The sequence below is a fragment of the Pleurodeles waltl genome, chromosome 3_2, assembly GCF_031143425.1.
Source record: "Pleurodeles waltl isolate 20211129_DDA chromosome 3_2, aPleWal1.hap1.20221129, whole genome shotgun sequence".
Classification (NCBI taxonomy): domain Eukaryota; kingdom Metazoa; phylum Chordata; class Amphibia; order Caudata; family Salamandridae; genus Pleurodeles; species Pleurodeles waltl.
The window spans coordinates 102,113,781-102,131,483 of NC_090441.1; the positions used below are offsets into that span (position 1 = coordinate 102,113,781).

Consider the following 17,703-nt stretch of genomic DNA (forward strand, 5'->3'; position numbering starts at 1 on the left):
TGTATTGAATGTGATGTTCCTTTATTAAAGTGTAGATAGTGGAATTGTTTTTAGTCCTTAATAAGTTGTGCTGCCCTTCTTAAGACTGTAATTTAGCTGGAGCTAAGTCTGTTTACTTTGCTGACCGCAGCATTTCGGCAATTGACTGCTGGGACCACAAGCACAATTGTTACTTTTTGTGCCTTCTTAGGTATGTAATGTAGCCCTAGATCTACGGAGCAGCAAAGCAGCTACTACAGTACATTTTTTAAACAAAAGCATCTTGAATATTAAAAGCTTTACATAAACAGTATGCATGTTTTTTTTAATAAAGAATGGGCCTACCTCTAATATGCAGCACAGTACCCTATAAAGTAGATCTGTTTTATAACAAAAGGATATAGAATATTAAGTGACCACTTTAGCAGTTTGGCATGTGGGGTTCAGATCATAAAGCCTTTATCTGATAGACATCTAGCCGCAGATTCCTTACTTTAGAATCCGCCCCTCTCCGGCGTAAACCTGGATCAGGAAACATTTTTCCCCATAGTATGTCTGCGCGTCGCGCGACTCTGCATCAACGTCGTCCACCAGATGTGACCTCAGCGGAGTCCATATCACTTGCGAGCTTGCAACGCAGATCCGGAGACCGTTGTTTTGGCCATATTTTCGGCCTCCTTTGACATTTTTGTTGTATTCGACATAGTGTGCTTCTTATGTCTTCAGGATTTAAACTATGTGGGTCCTGTGGATGGCAAATGTCGGCTACGGATCCCCATTCGGTGTGCATGTGGTGCCTGGGTGAGCACCATGACACTAAGGACTGCGGCTCCTGTCAGTGACTTCGGCCGAAGGCTCTGCAAGAGCGTCAGATGAAGCTTGTAGTGGTGCGGTGTCTCGGTCTTCCTGTTGCATAAAGTCTCTTTCTCGGTCTGACGTCTGTTCGCTGGTCTGTTCAAGGAGTGGCTCTCATGGACGCCGATCTCCATCGACATCTAAAGGTAAGTTGCATGGGTGGCCGAGGCCTCTGCATTTTCCAACCTCACCCGCATTCGACCTCCTGTCATTCCTCAGCCGAGTAGAGATGAGGTCAGGGTCTACCCCACATCTTCCTCCCTTTTTGGAATATGACGAGATAGGTGTATATTGTTCTTCCCTGCATGCCATCTTTGGTCAGCCACCTCCCTCTGGAGTGCCTTTTGGTTGCCCTCAGCTTCAGTTACGCCTTCAGTGTCAGTTGATGCAACTACTGTGGGGCTGGTTCACAGCCCTTCGGGGTTCCAACCTTCGGCGCCGATCTCTGATCAACCGACTCCAGTGACTTCGCTGGTGGCGCCGATCGAAGTTGACTGTCCATCAGATATCGATGCCTCGCCTTCTCGATGTCAGTCAACGTTGGGAACGGCACCGCTCATTCCTCCTCAGGAATGCACTCCTGGTGTTCCTATTTTAGGAGATGGTGGAGAGGCGATACTGCAGTCGGGGCCTCCTAGAGAGGACAGCTGATTGTCTGATCTGGCTACTTCTAGTGGCTTGGATTCTTCTCCAGCCTCAGGTCTCTTTTCACCTCCTGGACTAGCTATGGAATCGAGTTCCTCCTTTGCAGATATGCTTAAGATGGTTGCAGAGGTGTTGGGTCCCACCCTTCCTCTAACGGAATAGCCTTCAGATCCTCTGATTGATATAATCCATCAAAGCCAGTCAAGGGTTGAACCAGTGCTTCCATACAGCGAAGCACTACATGATGTCTTGTTGGGTGCTTGGACTAAGCTGATCCAGGGGCCCCTGTTGATCTGGATATATCCCACAGGCATCGTCCTGCCCCTGGAGACCCACCGTGTTTGACCAGGTATCCAGCTCATAGCAGTTTGGTGGCACAGGCAGCATTGGCTTGCCCTGATGAAGAATCCCTCCCACATGTTCCTTCTGATAGAGTCCTGGAGTCTAGATGTCTGTAGTAGGCATATTTTTCCTCCGCCAGTTCTGCTCTGCGTTCTGTGAACACATCCTGTGTTCTTGGATGTTTTTGTCATTCCTTTTTAACTCTTTAGCAACTATTTTACCTTCACTTTCAGATGATGTCAGTAGCACTCTTACTACTTCCATTGAGGATGGTCTGAATGCAGCTAAATTGATCATTCGCTGTGGCATGGATTCCACTAACTCTGTGGGTCGTGCTATGGCTCCCTCTTTTGCGCTCCGTTGTCGGGCCTGGTTGTGTAACTCAGGGTTTTCAGAGCCAGTCCAAACTACATTACTGGACATGCCATTTGATGGCGCCCATTTGTTTGGTGCGCAGGCTGATTGCGCATTGTGTCGTTTTTGAGATAGTAGGGGTGGGGCAATGAGTTAACTTTGTTTCTCTCTTTACCCTTTGGGTTGTCCATCATTCTTGTGGTGACTTGTTCTTCAGTACTTCCGCAGGTGCGTCTTGCTTCTGCTAGACCCTGAGACTTTCAGTTATACTGTTGCATTTTCCTTGGAATGCCGGGTGGGTGTTGATGTTTGCCGGGTGTTGGTTTCCTGGGCTTGTTATTATGGTAATGTGGACAGCCTTTTGAAGCTTTTCATGCTTGATATTGAAGGTTTATTTCTTTTTCTTCATTACTTGATGTAAAGTAATGACTTATGCTTCACGTTGTCATTGTTGCCGGAGTAGAGGGTTATCCCTTTTTAGAACTCTTGCATGTAGGTGTTCTTGTATACTTCACTCTGAAGACAACCTTATGCTTAAGAGTTGTTACCACTTTGGTATATATCATACTTTAGGCAGAGTATTTACGTAGTATGTTAGTATACTAACACTAATTATATGTCTGCTATTTGCTCTCTGTTGAAAGGTTCTCAATTCCTCCCATTGCAAACATTTAGTTTTCTAACTGTTGAACTCTTACAATTTTACTAGCATCCCTTTCTAGGGACCTGGGGATTTAACCAGCTGTTTTGGTGCTTTGGAATTTTCCATTGTGTTCATACGTTCATTGAACATTCTTCTTTCTTTTCCTGACTTCGGTCAGTTCATGATTACGCCTTCATTGAGATGTATCTCAAAAGTGATAGGTCTACTGTGTAGACTTATTGTTATTCAACTTTTGCGAGTTGTTTTACATTTTGCATGCCAGACTTCCTTCCCTTGAAAGGATTTTACCCTTTTCAGGGATACTACTTCTTTTTTGTGAAGATTTTATATCTGTCATGTTTGATGAGGTTATTGTTGATACCTCATATGGGCACGATTACTTTCCTTTTACAAGGCCTACCTATGCCCTAATGGTTGGGGTCAGAGAGCTTCATTCTGACATTGAGGGTTCTACTCCAAATGTGTCAGTAGTAGTTTCCCTTCCTTAGCTTCTAATTATTGTAGTTGAGCTCACACTTGGAGACGTGCTGTCCTTGGATGTTTTCATCACACTCGGACAGATTCCTTAAGGATCTTGTCCATTTTATAGTCCTCGTCCTTGCAGCTCTTTCTAGTGCATCTCGATCCTCTTATTACTTCTAGAGTCTTATATTTCCCCTACTAAACCATAAGTGACTGTACAGTTCTTCATCCCCATTCAGTCCATGCAGTATCATAGTTCTCAATCTTATGATCAATCGTGACTCCAATCATCATAATTTCAACACTCTGTCCCCACCTCTTTCACTTCTACCAATACTTGCTATTCCAAAAGACAATTGGAGTCACAATTGATCATAAGGTTGAGAACTAAGATACCACATGGATTGAACAGGGACGAAGAACTGTAAAGCCACTTAAAATGAGGAATAGTACACTTCCTGTGTTTGAGAGATATTATTTCAAGTAAGCAGGATGAGGTACAATTTGAGAAGCCAGTGACTTTATAGAGAATTGTGATCATTACCCTTAGTGAACAGTGATGATGCAGAGATACTGGAACAGCGGAGAACGACACATGATTCTTTCCTTATGAAGGTGGCAAACTCATAAAATATATACGCGAAGTATAATCGATGATGCTCTAACCATGGACAATGAGTTTCACTGTTATTGTATGAGTTATTTGATTTAGTACATCGTGCCTAGCGTAGCAGAGCAAAGGTCATTGAGCTGATAAGAAGCTGACACATTGTGGGTAGGATCATCCCATATACGTATGATGAGAGATTTTAAGATCATATAAGTACGTGCTAGCACTTTTGGGTTCTATACGAGTTAGAATCAATAATGTGCAATACCTGGAGGATAAATCAGGGGTTACTGAAACATGAAATTAAGCAACATGCTACCTGTTGAAATTCAGAAGAGGTCTGTGTAGATATTTGAATTAAGAAAAAAGTAATGATACACTAGGTAGTAAATCATTTCACTATGCGAATAATATTAATGTACAGAAGTTGATATAGTTATGAACTTTGCACATTAATAACAGTGAATGTAATATGCATGCAAACGGACGTATGGCTTTCGGGTAGAATTTCAAGCTATGATTGAAAATCACGTTTTTAACATGTTGAATGGAACACTGCAAGTCCCAGAATGCTTCATAATGGGCTCATGTAGGCCAATACAGATAGTTGAGATAGATAACGCATTCACTAACCTTGAGCAAGACTTGATAGTTGAAACGCGTTGGTGGTGGTTAATGTGGTGAACTTGCACCTGGAGTAATAAATGTAGAAAAACACTTTCCTGGAGTGCAGTGTAAAGTCCTACTGCCTATTGCAGTCCGATTTTAGATAGGACTGCATTCATCAACAGAGAAGGGGATGAGATACTGCAGCAGAATGGCTACTTGCCTATAAGGCAGCAGAGCATAGGTTTACTTGACCGATGGGCCATGTTCATCTGCCACCATTCTTAGGTTGAGGGAAACTGGGTATCACTGAGTTTGACCATGTACAGTGCTCCACAGCCTTTTGGCTGGGTTTGTGCTATAGAAATACCAAACACATACATACATTCAGTCCAGTAGTTATAAATCATATGAGCATCCTCTCTGGAATGTACTAATGGACTCAGGCAGTCAGGGGGCTTAGAACGTGGTGATTTACAAGTATTAGAAGATTGGAATGCTAAAAGCTCTATTGCATTGGCCCGTGAATAATAATGGGTGGAACAGACCTTCTGCTCAAAAATTCTAATGTTTGTCTTTCGTGTAGCCCTCTTTGTTTTAGAACATTCTACCATCAGTGGGTGGAATGTTGTAATAACATGAGTGCCCTTCTGCTTCTTGCTATACTAGTTTTAAATGCTCTCGACCTAGCTATAGATCCTCGTCTATGGCTCAGGTCTGTAACTGAGGTTCAGGGCCGTTAACAACTAATACACGTCTCTGCAGCGGGCTATAATGTTTTATTGTTTGCTTGTATTCTAAATTGAGTGAAAACAGAGCGGGTGCACAAAGCTGATGAAGGCAGATATGCGTCTGTGTGTGGCGTTAAGATATTGGGATTGTTTTATGAGAGCCTTATTGCTGACCACTTGCCAGGCCTTAACGGCAGTTAATTACCCTTCACTCACATTATAATCCGTCGCCCCTGTCCTTTAATTGTGAGTTGGGCAATTAAATGGTATTAAGATTTTCGTCAGGGGGAAATAACACGTACGTTCTAAGAAATGGCCATTATCCCCACGTTATGTCTTGGATTGGGCTCATAATTTCATGGTGGGGCATTAACCCTGAAATAAGTATTGTTGTGAAAACACATTAAAGGGTCAAGTCCGCTTCTTTTTCTCATCTCGTGTCAGCGGCACGGCCTTTAAAGGTGTTATTTCAGTCAGAAGTTCTACCTGGCTTAAAAGTTCTGAGGATCCTCACCAGGTCTAGGCGGGAAAAGCCGGGGCCGGACCCTTGGAAGCTTTTCTGAGGGGTGGGAAGGAGTTGAAAGGGATGCGAGGGGGCAGCGGGAGCACCGGGGGGCCTAGAGCAGACCTGGGCCGCCGCTGCCGCATGCAAGGACTCATTTTCCAGCCACAGACGGCTGCCTCCGACACGGCGCAGGTTGCCCTGCAGCTGCCTCCGCAGCGCCTCGGAGCCCGCCGAGCTCACCTGCCGCTCACAGCCCGCGCCTGAGCCATTAAATATCAACTCTTTGAGTGCTTTTGCTGACAGTGTAACTGAGAATAATTTTGCTGCCCGCACGCAGAACAAATTATGCAAACGAGTAACAATAAACCCGCTGTAGGCCTGCTCAGCAAGTTATTACGGATGCGTCCGCAGTGCACCGAGCGCTGCATTAACAGTTCTCCTGTAATTACAGCGGGACGTCATTCAACAGCTTGCTTCCGAGGCGGCCCCCGGGCTCAGCCCGCACCTGCTCTACCGCTACGATGAGAACACCATGGACGTGGTTGTCAAGGTACCTGACGCGCATGCGCACCGAAACCGCTAGCAAAGTGTACCGTTTCAGCATAAAAAGCACTAATTGTTGTTCTAAAAGAGGGTTTTTGTTGTGGGACAAATGTCTTGTTGAGCTTAGTAGTTTCACTGCAACCCGCGTCTGCACCCCCTTCCTTGCTGCTCTGTGTAACCCTCCAGTGTATAGCGCTCGGTTGCTTTGCGCTGTATCAGCCAGCATGCATACTCACAGGTTCATTGTTTCAACAGGATCACATATAACTCATTGAAAAGATTATGGTGAATAGAAAATCATTTTTTTGTAAACACAATCTTTGCAAAATTAGTTCAATTTTAATGTCACCGAAAGCCTGCGTCTGAGACATTGAACACAAAAACAGGAACTAGGCAGGGGGTAGAAAGGAGCACAGGCGTCGTCCTAATGACCCTGCACTTCTGTAACATTAGCATTTGTTCCAAAACCCACAGGCATAGTGTGGATAAGCGGATAAAGGAAAGACTACTGAAGGCACTAGATCAAGGGAAATCAGAGTCCAATAATAGTAATCTTTATTTGTGCCCATTTGTTGGTCTGGATTCTCATTATAAGTGTACCTGCTTCTTTGTTCTCTAGGGTTAGGTTTGTGCTTTGTTAACACCACCATCTAAACAAATAAATTAACCTTTGTGTAAAGTGCAAAGGACACAGGGCCTCATTTAGAGTTTGGCGGAGGAGGTACTACGTCACAGGTATTCCGTTCATCTTATTACAAATACAGTATATCCTAATGCACTTGTAATAAGGTGGATAGGATATCAGTCACGTGTGTGAGGCAGTAACCCATCCGCCAAACTGCACATCAAGTCCATTGACTTAAGAGATAACTTAAAATATAAGAATAATTTGGCTAGGCATGGCTTGGATCAAAGAGGTAGCAAACGCCAATGGCAGGTCCAAAATAGGATGGATTTGGAAGCTTATGTACTGTTATGTTCTGACTGCTTCTCTACTCCTGCGGTAAGTGGATGGTATCATTATGAACAACTTACTACTCTGTGCGACTTCTAACTATGGTGCAAGACTAATATCAGACAGGATAACTGCAAAGTACAATTCAATTAATGCCCATTTTTTTAACACAAGCTGAGCTGCCAAATATGCAAGAATTATGGTCACTCCTGCAAAGATCAGACAGTGTTCAACTCTAAATTAATGTGATTGGATCTTTCAGTTGAATTAAGAGATGCAGGGGGGCATTGGGTATGGAGGAATGTTTTTAAATGTAAACCTGTCTTTACATTGGTCAGCAATAAAATGACGAAGACAAGTAATTATCAAAGCGGATTACACTGGTTATCCGGTAATAACTAAAATAGGGCATAATTTAGGCCGTGACAGATATTGCGTCTGCCGCCCTTAATGCACTTGTAATAAGGCGACAACAGGGTTTAAATGACCCATAGGGCAATCTGGAAGTGCCCAATGGGCCGGTATTACTGGTCAGTATGTTAGCAATTTTTTTTGGGCTGTTTGTGGCCCTGTTTTATGACCTACTGGACTGGTTTCTACTTATGATTGCCTGCAGCAAGTACAGATCCATGCAGTTTTCATTACTTTACAAAACACTTATGCAGCGTGTCTTTACACGTTCTCAACTACTCCAGTTTGCAAACCTGGGTCACTTTTTAGCTATCTAATTCATTAATGGGTGCACTTATATTTTAGTGTCTGGGCCAATTTACAGTCCCAGTGACACAATATATCTATAATCTTTGTGATGGCGTTCCATCTGCCAAAATAAACATTGGGCTCATACTTCTTTTCGTTTCTCAATGACTAAGGCCAGTTATTAATTTTAAAATTCAAGTGTTACAATTAGACACGTATCATATATCCCATATTTTTAAGTATTGTACTTGAACTGCATATTTTAAGTGGTTTCTAATGCAACGTAATATATCTTGTTACTTTAGTATAGACAAAAAAATCAAAACACTTCAGTGTTAATAGCTGTAAGTTTGACAGCTGAAAATAATATTAATATGGTTCAGTGTGTGTGCTCAAAATCACAGAAAAGGTGTAATTTTCTTTATTAAGGCCCTCACTACGAGTTGCATGGTACTGGTGTGGTACAAACTCCGCATTCGTGATTACCGGTACCATGGAGTAATGCCATGCCGATATCATGCATTTATGATTTAAACCCCATGGAATGGGGGATAAATATGCCAGCCCAGTTTTGCCTGATGTAAAACTGCACAAACGACCACATTCTTTGGGGTTTATTGATCTCATTATACCACCTGCTCTTTGTAATGGGTAAATTGGAACAGGGGCTTCTGTGTGTGGCAGGATGGAGATTGTAGGGGACGGAAGGGGAAGAAGTGCCCTATCACTGGGACGCATTACTTGTATACAGTGCTCCCCTCTAACCAGAGAAGGTGGTCAGGCAGAGCAAGGGGATGAGGCCTGAATGCTGTTGCAGCCCGAGCCTAAAGTGATTTGTACAGCTGGATTTCCCTGCCGGTAAAATCGAGTCTGGGGTGCTTGTACCCTGGAAAACCAGGTACAAAAACACCCGGACATTTGTGATCCCCCTTCAACACGGTGCATCTGCTCAGACCGACTCATAACGAGGGCCCAAGCATATTAAAAACAGAAACAAAGTGATAAACAGTGTGACCCCAGACATGTGGTCATGTAAGGCCACTGTTATATATCTCGTAAATCTTGAAGCACAACCTAGTTGCACTGGTTAAAAACAATTACAAAAGCGAGGGGTACTAGAGTTGGTGCACACATGTAAATACATATTTAATAATAAAAGTGTTTCATGTCGGTTGTTACAACAAATCCACTGCAAAAAGTGAAAGTCCCCATTATCTGCAGGTTGGGCTCAACCACTGTCAGCAAAGCAGATTGGCAAACCCCATGACAAACGGTGACTTTTGAGCTCAGTGGAGCTGCCAGTGCTTATTGCTTCAATGAAACACTCCCCGTTTCTATTATCATACACACTGAGCAGAGAAATGCCAGGGGTACACATTACCAGTGATTACTAATAGCAATCAAGCAAACATTTAGAAAAACTGGCTAGCACATAGAACTGTTATGGGATACGTTATGTTTCTAAAAGTGTTTGCATTAAGATTGCATTTTCCTTTGCAGAGTGATGCACCCCATAGGAAGAGAGTTATGGCATGTGAGGTGTTAGCTACCCAACTCATAGTAAGAGATAGATGGCATTAAAAGGTGTTTGCAAGAGTGATAAGGCATTGGGAGGTGTTTGTGATGTATGTCATAGGAAGAGCGATATGACATTGAGCGTTGTTTGTGTGTGCATCTCATAGGAAGAGAAATATGACTTTGAGCAGTGTTTGCTTTGCAACTCATAGGAAGAGAAAGATGGCATTCAGAGGTGTATCTGATGCATCTCATAGGAAGAGAGATATGACATTGAGCGGCGTTTGCTATGCATCTCATCGGAAGGGAGATACAACATTGAGAGGTGTTTGTGTGTGCTTCTCATAGGAAAAAAAATATGACATTGAGAGGTGTTTGTTATGCAACTCATAGGAAGAGAGAGATGGCATTCAGAGGTGTTTGAGATGCATCTCATAGGAAGAGAGATAAGACTTTGAGAGGTGTTGAGAGATGACTCTAGATCAAGTACATAAAGAGGGAAGAACCACTTAAAATGGTTACCACTGATAAATCTTCTATAGAGTCATTCCTCAGGACGAACAAGCAGTTCGTTAGTTTGTTTCTTCAACATAGAACTGAGACATGAAAGGAAACACCCTTCGGTCTTATTATCTAGTGCTTATGGGTACAGGTATTGATGGTATACAGATGTTGCCTGATGGGAGGAGCTGAGAATAATATGGAAAAGACATATAGGTGGACATTGTTTCAATATGTGCAGTCCCTCAGATATGATTTGATGCCTTTTCTGTCTATGGCCATAGGATCTGGGATGACATCCCTGCAGGAGCGTCGCCCCCCTGGCCAAGAGCCAGGAGTTTAAAAATAAAACGATTGTTGAACTATCGTTTTATTTTTCATCTGCTGGCCCAGCCAGCAATACAGGTATGGGCAGGGCAGGGCCATGGGAGGTGGGAGGGGGAAGGAGGAGAGAGTACACCTAAGTTCACATGTATGTTTGGCCAGCCGTCTCAGGCCGGCCAAACACACATGTGCACTTAAGTTTCTCCAGCCCGACTGTGTTTAACACCTGAGCTGGAGGAACTGCATAGACCCCTGGGACACCACATTAAGGGAAGAGGAGCGCGAGGAGACGGAGGTAAGGTACGTTTATTTGATTTTTTTATTCCCCCCTGTTAGAAATGGGGTCTTTGGTTGACAGTCAGGTTACCCCCTGTTCAAGCAAGGACCCTCACTCTAGTCAGGGTAAAAGAGAATCACCCTCAGCTAACCCCTGCTTACCCCCTTGGTAGCTTGGCAGAGCAGTAGGCTTAGCATCAGAGTGCTAGGTGTAAAGTATTGGTACCAACACACAAAGTAACTCAATGAAAACACTACAAAATGACACAACACCAGTTTAGAAAAATAGGAAATATTTATCTAAACAAAACAAGACCAAAACGGCAAAAAATCCGACATACACAAGTCATGTTATGAATTTGTAAAGATTAAACTCAAAAATAGCGCTTAGAAACAAAAATGCTTCGATGAGATGTTATCACGGCGTCATGACAGAGTCGTTCCCAACAAGCCGACACCAGCGGCGCCGGACACGGAGTCGTGTAGACCCCCAAATACAGTACCTTTGGTGAAGAGTGAAAACAAGCTGATGCGCGAAGTCGGGGATCGCGGCGTCTGTGCAAAACGTTGAATCCACGCACTCCGAGCGGCGTCGGTCACGACGTGGTGCGGCGACTTTTACGGAATCGCGGACTTCAGCGGGGCTGCAGTGGCGTCGGGCCTGCGAAGAGCATCGCACTCCAGTGAAGGTCAAGGCGTCGGGTGCAGGCGGCGTCACCGGATTCAGCAGCGGCGTCGGTCCGGAGTCGTCCGAAGTCGATTTCCTTAGATTTCCACCAGCTTTCCTTTCAAGGGCCCAGGGGCTGGATAGGGCACCACTTGTCAGAGCAGGAGTCTCTCCCGAGACGCCAGGTGCTGGCAGAGAGAAGTCTTTGCTGTCCCTGAGACTTCAAACAACAGGAGGCAAGCACTAACTCAAGCCCTTGGAGACTTCTTCACAAGATGGAAGAGACACAAAGTCCAGTCTTTGCCCTCTTACTCTGGCAGAAGCAGCACTGCAGGAAAGCTCCACAAAGCACAGTCACAGGCAGGGCAGCACTTCTTGCTCAGCTATCAGCTCTTCTCCAGGCAGAGGTTCCTCTCGGTTCCAGAAGTGTTTCTAAAGTCTGTAGATTTGGGTGCCTTTATTATACCCATTTTAGTCTTTGAAGTCACCTTTCTTCAAAGGGGACTCACACCTACTTGTGAAATCCTGCCTTGCCCAGGCAAGGCCTCAGACACACACCAGGGGGTTGGAGTCTGCATTGTCAGAGGCAGGCACAGTCCTTTCAGATGAGAGTGACCACTCCACCCCTCCCTCCTAGCAGAGATGGCTAATCGGGAAATGCAGGTTACACCCCAGCTCCCTTTGTGTCACTGTCTAGTGTGAGGTGAAAAACAACCCAACTGTCAAACTGACCCAGACAGGGAATCCACAAACAAGGCAGAGTCACAGAATGGTTTAAGCAAGAAAATGCTCACTTTCTAAAAGTGGCATTTTCAAATGCACAATCTCAAAATCAACTTTACTAAAAGATGTATTTTTAAATTGTGAGTTCAGGGACCCCAAACTCCACATGTCCATCTACTCTCTAGGGGAATTTACACTTTAATCATATTTAAAGGTAGCCCCCATATTATCCTATGAGAGATACAGGCCTTGCAACAGTGAAAAACGAAGTTGGCAGTATTTCACTGTCAGGACATATAAACCACATTACTATATGTCCTACCTTATCCATACACTGCACCCTGCCCTTGGGGCTACCTAGGGCCTACCTTAGGGGTGCCTTACATGTAAGAAAAGGGAAGGTTTAGGCCTGGCAAGTGGGTACACTTGCCAAGTCGAATTTACAGTGTAAAAATACACACACAGACACTGCAGTGGCAGGTCTGAGACATGATTACAGGGTTACTTGTGTGGGTGGCACAACCAGTGCTGCAGGCCCACTAGTAACATTTGATTTACAGGCCCTGGGCACCTCTAGTGCACTTTACTAGGGACTTAACAGTAAGACAAACATGCCAATCATGGAGAACCAATTACGTACACATTTTAAACAGGAGCACTTGCACTTTAGCACTGCTTAGCAGTGGTAAAGTGCCCAGAGTAACAAAAACAGTAAAATCAGAGTCCAGCACACATCAACAACCTGGGGAACAGAGGCAAAAAGTTAAGGGAGACCACGCCAAGGATGAAAAGTCTAACACCCCCTGTCTCCGTCTCCGTCCCCTTGAGATTTTGGCGGCTGCCGCTGCATCCCTGTAACCATGACAACCTCCCCAATACTCCTTGAATTTAGCAAATTGTTGAAGACACCCCTTTTTAAAGAACACTACATCATGATGCAGTAACAGTCCATTTCTTCTCCAGGAAACCATTTCCTCTCATACCACATCATGACTCTATACCTGCCTTAGACCCTGCACAGTGCTCCACTGACATTTGGCCAAGTTTCCCCTATACAAATACCACATACATAAATACAGAACTTTTATTAGCTGTTTTACTTTAGCTGAATTTGACCTTTTGTAAATATTTTTTTGCAGAGATACTCTGATCACTTATATTACTCATTTTTTCTCTTTTGTTTGCAGATTGGTGACGTCGAGTTTGGTTATGGCTTTGAATACCAAGGGTCTGCGGAGCACATACTCATTATGCCGCTTACTGAAAGGGCTTTTCTCAATATTAGTGCAGCGGTTTCCTGTATGGTTGGTGCCATGTGCATGGGACCCGAGGTACAGTGCATACTTAAAAATAGTAATATAGCTGTTCTTATTGATAGCTTTGGAAAGGGTTTAACTCTAACCTTGTTCAGCAGACAACAGACGTTGTCGCCAGATCCCACTGAATCGGGTTGCTGTGTGTGCAAAGCCTCAGGTGCAACGAAAGGATGTCTCCCGTAGCACCCTATACATGTAATTCTATGGTGGATAATCTGTGCAGACCTACTCTTCACATTTATGCAAACCATTGGTGGGTACCAGAGTTTGTATGAAACTGGAGAAGACTGAGAATACAACCAGCGAGTAATCATACAAGAGTAACATTGAATGAAACAGACATAGGTAAAATTGGATTTTACCTATGCCTGATGAGTAAAGGGACATTTTTATCTTGATTCAAGGTCCGCCTAGTCAAAAGAGCGGTGGTTAAACCCTTCTTGAAAGGTAAAAATCTCTTTAGCTAGCCGATGACTAGAAAGGGGGTCTTAGGCACTTATTGAACACACAGAGGATCGTGGCCGGATGGATCTTAGATAAGGGCAAGCTCATAGATTTAGAGTTATGAGTCATTGAGATGACTTCTCCCTTACAACACGTGTTCCATTCAGCTTTTGCGCACTTTATTTGGGGATGCCCAGATGGCAATCAGATTCAGAATTTAATAATCGGAAATGGCAATCAGATTCAGAATTTAATAATCAGAAATTTAATGATCCACTTTGTTGGAAGAATCATTGAAAAATCAGGATATTTTAAAAATAATGAAAATAAATATTTTCACATTGATAAAAGTTTTTTTTCCTACTTTTAGAAAACATAATGGAGATTAAAATTAGTTTCCTAAACTTTCCCATAAGACGCATGTGAATGTCACACCAAGGTTAAAAGTATACCCTGCTGATATTTTGCATTGGAAGTTTCAAGGCCAGGGTGATAGCATTGAAAATCATAAACTTTTGAGGCTGCAATTTAAAACAGATTGCTTCTTTGGGCTGATGTTTTCTCCATCTATTATTTTTCTACACACACTTGAGAGAGATACGATTAAAAGAAATACCAGACTGTTAGAGGTATTTTAATTTTTGAAAGAAAGGCTGAGGACCTCAGACGTTTGAGGGCAATTCCCTCCACCTTACCTTCGCGGTCGAAGTTCAAGATGGCCGACGCAGTCAAAGCAGTGTTGTCAAAATAGAAAGCCCAAGGTGGGGCCCTCTGGATGCAACTCACTCATAAGTTGTTTCTCACCAGCCCTGTCAGAAGTGCAGTAAGAGCCCTACATTACCCCTGGCCCCCGCTGTCTACTTCACAGTAAACAGATGGGAGCAAATTAATTTTTCTCTCTGTTTTACATGGAAGTAAATCAATGTCCAAATCTGCTAAATCTGATAGAGACTTCTAGCTGCAGATTCCTTACCTTTGAATTCCCCGGCGTCAGCTTCGAATCTGGAATGTTTTTGCTGAGCAATACCCTGCGCGCGCTGTCGGGTGGCGTCGTTCGGATCCATGTGCGGCATCCAGCTCCACATAGCTTTGAGTGCTACAAGAGTGTCCGTCCTCATCCTGTGACAGACGGCATGGTCAGTCTGAGACCGCTCCACTGTGAATAGCTACTCGCTATCCCCACTCCAATCAGTGCTGCCCACACTCCCATCATTGCTGCCCACACTCAGTCAGTGCTGCCCACTCGCTATCAGTTCTGTCCACAATCCATCAGTACTAACCACACTCCATCAGTTCTGTCCACAATCCGTCAGTGCTGTCCACTCTTCATCAGTGCTGTCCACTCTTCATCAGTGCTGTCCACTCTTCATCAGTGCTGCCCACACTTCATCAGTGCAGTCCACACACCATCAGTTCTGTCCACTCTTCATCAGTTCTGCCACCCCCATCATTTCTGTCCACTTTCTCAGTGCTGTCCACCCTCCCTCAGTGCTGTCCACCCTCCCTCAGTGCTGTCCACTATTCATCAGTGCTGCCCACACTTTGCAGGGCTGCCCACACTCTGCGGTGCTCCCTTCACTCCGTCAGTGCTGCCCACACTCTGTCAGTGCTGCCCACTCTCTATCAGTTCTGTCCACAATCCGTCAGTGGTCTTCATTCTCCGTCAGTGCTGTCCACTGTCCATCAGTGCTGTCCACTCTCTGTCAGTGATGCCCACACTCCGTCAGTGCTGTCCACTCTCCGTCAGTGCTGTCCACATTTCATTAGTGCCTTCCACACTCCGTCAGTGGTTCTCCAACAATTTTTAGTGAAGAGGTGGGGATGGTGGTCAGCAACACCACCTCCTAAAGGCATAGGGATATGTGGCAGGCTGTTTCGATAACACAAAAATGCTGCCTAAAAAACATTAGAGAGCCCTCGTTATTGTTCATTCTCCATCTAAAGTCTTTCATATGTTATGGGGTGCTGCAGTGCCTTCTGCACCCCTAGTCCCAGCGGCACTGCGCTCCTTGGGTTGCATGTGTGGTGCAGGCAGGTGCAGTCCGAACACAGTGGTTTTCCTGTGTTCAGGTTTGGAATCTGCCGAATTTTGTACTACGCCCATGAATGAGTTTTGCCATCTGCAGCTGAACCAGTGCTTAATTTGTGCTTGTTGTTTCCGGTGCTGAGCACCGGCACTTATTTTTGAGGGCCGGGGCTTACTCTTCTTCCTCAAGCATTTGCTGCGAGCAGAAGTCACATATGGGGAAGACGGAGGACGGGTAAAATGAAAAGCGTCACAAAGGAAGAAAGTAGAAAGCTGCAAGAGTGAGCTGAAGGGGCAGGGAGTGGCTTTATGTGGATTGAAGAGGCCCGAGATGACTTCAGGCTTACGCTGCCTCAGTACTCCGTGTTCACACATTTAATTGCAGCAGCCGCGTGTTTAAGAGGAGGGCTTTGGGCACCGGCACCTCTTTATTTATAAATTAAGCCCTGAGCTGAACACACAACCCATGGTTGCCCCTCTAGTGGTATCACTTGTAGAACAGCACAGCTGAAGACTGAAAATAGTCTCACAAGCAGGACAAACAAAAACACTTACAAATAGTTACAAAACTTTAACCCACTACTGACCCAAAATGTTTTCTTTGGTCCACAGTAATTTATCAGACCTTGTCATTCAGTTCAATTACAGCTGAAAGCTGCATATGCGTCTCCAGAGTGAGGTGCCTGTCAGCCTGCGCCAAGCCTCCCTTACATTGTCCGTATACATGAGGACAGAATTTAGGATAATAACAGGGCCATGCGATGCATACTGCGCGTCCCATGCAAAGAAGCAATACTCGAAAGAAATGATCAGCAACACAAAAACAGTTGCAAAGCACACTTTGTAATACTGGTCAAAGTGGATCCCACCTTAGAGCTGAGCCAAGGACCTCTGCTTCAGGAAACCCATCAAAATGAACTCTTCAGGACATAATTTCCCAAAATCCAGTGTTTCTCTGTTTCATCATAGAAAAATGCAACTGGGTGGTTTTCACTTCAGCCTGCTGGACTCTTAACGAACCTCTGCTCAGTTTAATATTTTGCTTCACTTTCCATCAAAACAACTGACTGCAAAGTTATCACAAATAAAGCACATTTTCAACGCTCCTGAATAAATAAATGAATATCGAAGAGCTATACAATGGTGCCACACTTCTATGATCTCGTTGTCAAAGTGAAGAAACCCTTACCTTTCCATTTTTTGCCGCCTTTTGTCTTGTCTTGTCTTGTGAAATGTGGACTTTGGCCCCCATTACGAGTGACATCTTAATTCTGATAACGATGGAGTGATTTGTTAGGGGCGTGTCCTCGGATCCTTATACTTTCACAAGAATATTATTGAAATTTTAGGGTGTGGGGGACTAGGTGAAAATGGCTGGCTTTCTAAGGAGCCCCCAAGTGTCCAGATTTTCCCCAACCTGCGATTTGTCAATGCCCCTTGTAAAATATGGACCATTTCCCATGCTGCTTGTAGTCAGTGCCCAGTGCTTACTAATACTCTTCACTAATGCCCTCACGAGGAATTCGCATTAATTAAAGATGCGTGTCCCATGCATCAATATACTTATAATTTAGCTTGTTCCAGTATTGTGTTACTTTATCTTTTATTTCAGGGATCTGGAAAAAGATCAACCGTGCGTGAGCTGAGCCTCTGTCTTGGGAGGGCGCTCTTTGTCTTCAACTGTACCAGGTCGATGGACCACAGCATCCTTCAAGACATATGCAAAGGACTGGCATCTGCAGGTGAGTACAGAAGAATGCCACAACCAGGCCCTCGAGGGCCGGATCAAGATAGCTTTTCAATTAAAAACCCCAAATGATAGAAATGGCTCCCTCTTACTGTACTTATATGTAAATGTGTCCGTGTGTGTATCCTAAAATTGTGGCCTGGATCCCGACTCACATGCAAATAGTGTAATCAAATGGAAGACTGGAGATCAGTGTAAGTTAAAAAAATAAGAA

At 44.2% G+C, this 17,703-nt stretch overlaps 1 protein-coding gene across 1 annotated transcript in view; it reads left to right on the forward strand.

Annotated features, from left to right (window-relative positions):
* LOC138286353 (uncharacterized) overlaps window positions 1-17,703 on the forward strand; it is a 1,286,679-nt gene that overhangs the window by 305,522 nt on the left and 963,454 nt on the right. Inside the window, exons 40-42 of the mRNA XM_069226509.1 lie at window positions 6,205-6,303; window positions 13,144-13,287; window positions 17,355-17,484. Coding sequence (XP_069082610.1) covers window positions 6,205-6,303; window positions 13,144-13,287; window positions 17,355-17,484 — 373 coding nt within the window. The remainder of the gene's footprint in view (window positions 1-6,204; window positions 6,304-13,143; window positions 13,288-17,354; window positions 17,485-17,703) is intronic.